The 3,454-nt window shown below is 35.8% G+C and overlaps 1 protein-coding gene across 1 annotated transcript in view; it reads left to right on the forward strand.

Annotated features, from left to right (window-relative positions):
• The window catches only part of LOC107660297 (leukocyte immunoglobulin-like receptor subfamily B member 1), a 5,578-nt gene extending 2,345 nt beyond the window's left edge, over positions 1–3,233 (forward strand). The window contains exons 6-12 of the mRNA XM_016449577.1: positions 964–1,203; positions 1,288–1,407; positions 1,699–1,800; positions 2,092–2,148; positions 2,318–2,404; positions 2,981–3,002; positions 3,203–3,233. Of these exons, the coding sequence (XP_016305063.1) occupies positions 964–1,203; positions 1,288–1,407; positions 1,699–1,800; positions 2,092–2,148; positions 2,318–2,404; positions 2,981–3,002; positions 3,203–3,233 (659 nt within the window). The remainder of the gene's footprint in view (positions 1–963; positions 1,204–1,287; positions 1,408–1,698; positions 1,801–2,091; positions 2,149–2,317; positions 2,405–2,980; positions 3,003–3,202) is intronic.
• The last annotated feature ends 221 nt before the right edge of the window (positions 3,234–3,454 follow it).

The following is a 3,454-nucleotide window of genomic DNA, read 5'->3' on the forward strand; positions in this document are numbered from 1 at the left end:
AAACGCGCTTTATTCAAGCCCTTTCAGCTCCGTGCGCTTTCTCTCTCTCACCGGACGCGCGCCAGCGCGGCGCCAGTTTAAAGCTGTGGATGACGCGGTTATTTTAACAACAACAGAAACAACAAAACACAGCAGAAAACAACAATGCTGCAAATATAGTTATTTTTCTTACTCTATATTATCTATCTATGACTCTGACTAACTATTCAAACCAGATGTGACAAGACGTTATTCTGGCATTTAGCAATTATAAGAACATTAATATATACAGTGGGTACGGAAAGTATTCAGACCCCCTTCAATTTTTCACTCTTTGTTATATTGCAGCCATTTGCCTTTTCTTGAAATCCTTTATTTGGTTGTTTGCTTGAGAAATAAAACATGGATAACATCTGCGGCAACTATAGTTGCTGGTGGGCTTAATTGAATACCCCTGACTTATATCATAGAGAAATTTGTATATCATAGAAATATTTGTATGGTTTTGTAATATCTGTGTCAAATATTTCCTTATGTTTCATGGTAGATCGGACTCTTATTATAAAATTTAATTACAGAAAAACAGTTTTGAACATGGTAATGGATTAAAACATATAAGTAACAGGCTGGATGTACATTAGCCTTACATCTTAACACCTCTTTCCTTTTACAAAGCAGATCATAGATCATATATGTTGTCTATAGCCTATAAAACAGCTTCGTAAATAGGAACATTTCAATACATGACGATTCTGAATGAGAATTTTTTTAGCGAGCCATTGAATTACTTGAGACTCACTTAGACTCGTGATCAAAGACTCGAGACTTGACTCAGACTCCAGCGATAAAGACTTCAGACTTGACTCAGACTCCAAGTTAAAGACTTCAGACTTGACTCAGACTCCGAGTTAAAGACTTGTGAACATCTCTGATTCTTAATATACTCTTACTATTTGTCAGTTGATGTTTGCTCTGTTTCTGTAGTTGGTGTGATTCTGGAGAGTCCTGTTCATCCTGTGACTGAAGGAGAAACTCTGACTCTACGCTGTTTACATCAATATGAATCCCCAAACCTCAGAGCTGATTTCTATAAAGATGGATCACTCATCCAGAGTCAAACTACAGAGATGATCATCTCTAATGTCTCAAAGTCAAACGAGGGTTTCTACTCCTGCAAACACCCAGAGAGAGGAGAGACACCCAAGACCTGGATCTCAGTCACAGGTGAGACTAGGAACTGTAAACACTATTGAAATGCTTCTGTGTAATAAACAGAACTAATATGACTGTAAAATGTGTTCATCTCAGCTTCCTCCAGAAGATCAGGATCTGATGATCTCAATCCAGTGATAGCTGGAGTGACTGCTGGACTCATATTTTGGATCATTGTCTTCTTGGTCCTGCTGTGGCGCTACAGAAGCAACAAAGGTTCATCTTGTCGTATTAAAATTCATTAACACATTTGCAGACTCTGTTCCTAAACCTGTGACCTGTGGCCTACAACAGCCTAAGCTGGTTATCTGATCATAGCCGCTCTAACACTTGTATGTTGACTGATTTTAAAGGGTTTTTGGCTAGTTTTCTGCTGGGCAGGTATTACTCCAAATAACAAACTTCTGCAAATGAGCCATTTTTGTATGCATAAAGGAGATTAAAGTCTCTTTTTTTGACCCCCTTATTTCCTCCAGATATTTTCATGAACATGTTATGTTTGTCTAGGTGGAAGATCTCAGTCTCCCTCTAGTGTCAGTCAGCAGCAGAACAGCAGTCAGACATCAGAGCAGAACCAGAGTGAAGCGGGATATAAATCACTCATGTCTGGTCAGGCTTTACCCATTACCCATAAATATTTAACCAGAAATCTTTACAAGCTGAGATTGAAGAGACTTAGAAATAACTTCCAACTAACAAGACAGATCTCACGCTAAATAGTTTTCCCCTCTTCTAAAGTGTAATATGATATTTGTGTAACTGACATTTATTAGATGTTATTCAGTTGTATTTCATTATCAAAATATTTAATACGTAATTTATAAAGTTAATTGCAGTGTCAACATGAAAACAATATTTTTCTGTGGGCTTAAATTCATAATATGCATTACTTTATTACAGGAACTGCTCATACTTATGACTCTGTTGATGCAACAAATAATAAAGACATAAGCACAGGTAACTAATGATGTTACAGAAGGTAATTATGTCATGTTGATCATTCACTAAGTCAGTAGTTATTTTCTAAATAATCAAATCCATCTTTGTCTTACATTTCACTGTGATATTTGCAGAGCAAATTCAGTTAAAACAAATGTCTTATTCTTTTCACTGTTATTCATTGTAGACATTGTAAGTGGACCTACAGAAGTCACCTATGCTGAGATTGAACTCAAACCTACAGAGAAACAGAAGACAAAGAAAGAAAACAAAGGTAAACTCAAATAAAAGTTGATGCTCGTATGGTTTTATGATCATGACAATAATGTACAGCAGAACTAAAGACCTCTGGGAGGAAAAGCCCATTTGATTTTAATTTCTCCCACAACACTGAATAGCAACAAACAGTATCAGCATTTTCCTAAACCCCCGTTCAACCACCCTGAAATCAGCCTGATCCATAAAGGTCATTGCATGCAAATTACAATACGTTGATTTGAAGGTAATTTGGTCAAACATATAATTGTTTTAAAATAAATTATCTCTGTAGAAGCTGTAGAGATTTTATGAATATAAAATGAAGATTGGACACACAGTAAGCACTAGTGATATTAACTGTTGGCATCTTTTAGGGAAAAGCAATGAAAGTTCTGACACTGTTTACTCTAAACTGAACCTGGAAACCCATCAAGGTGAGCGTCAAAGTAAAAACATCAATCACAATTCACAAAGAGCCACTGAAACCTGCATCTGCAGTACAAGCATCATCGAGAATCTAAGAATAAAACAAAATATGAAAAGATTAAAATGTGCATTTTAGCATTTTTTAAATTCATTTACGCATTTTCAGCTGCTGGATCTAGTGATGTTACGTATGCTCAGATTCAATAAATGGCTGGAGGAGAAACTTTCAATCCCAGGACGCTGATGAGTTTAGGCTGAGAAGGTCTGGAGAATGACCAGGATCATCAATGCTTTATCATCTTTGTGATGCTGAACACTTGATAGCAAGAGATTTATCAGTATTTAATGTCTGTGATTATCTTTTTATCTCTATTCTGTATTCTTAAAGGTTGCGTCATTACGTGGGAGAGAAAGATTGACTGTAAAGCCTTTTTTTTTAACTGTTGTGAAGGTTTTGGTTTCTCTTTTGTTATTCTTGATCTCAAATGTATTTGTAGCAGGGTTTTTATGGTCATGGAAACATCAGGAAATTTAAAAATTGTGATTTCCAAGTCTTGAAAAATCATGGAAATGTTCTAGTTTGGAAAAAGTCATGTTATAAATGTATATAGCGAATGTTGAATTTTCTAGCAATTTTTTT

This window comes from Sinocyclocheilus anshuiensis, unplaced genomic scaffold (genome assembly GCF_001515605.1).
Source record: "Sinocyclocheilus anshuiensis isolate Anshui unplaced genomic scaffold, SAMN03320099.WGS_v1.1 scaffold1807, whole genome shotgun sequence".
NCBI lineage: Eukaryota > Metazoa > Chordata > Actinopteri > Cypriniformes > Cyprinidae > Sinocyclocheilus > Sinocyclocheilus anshuiensis.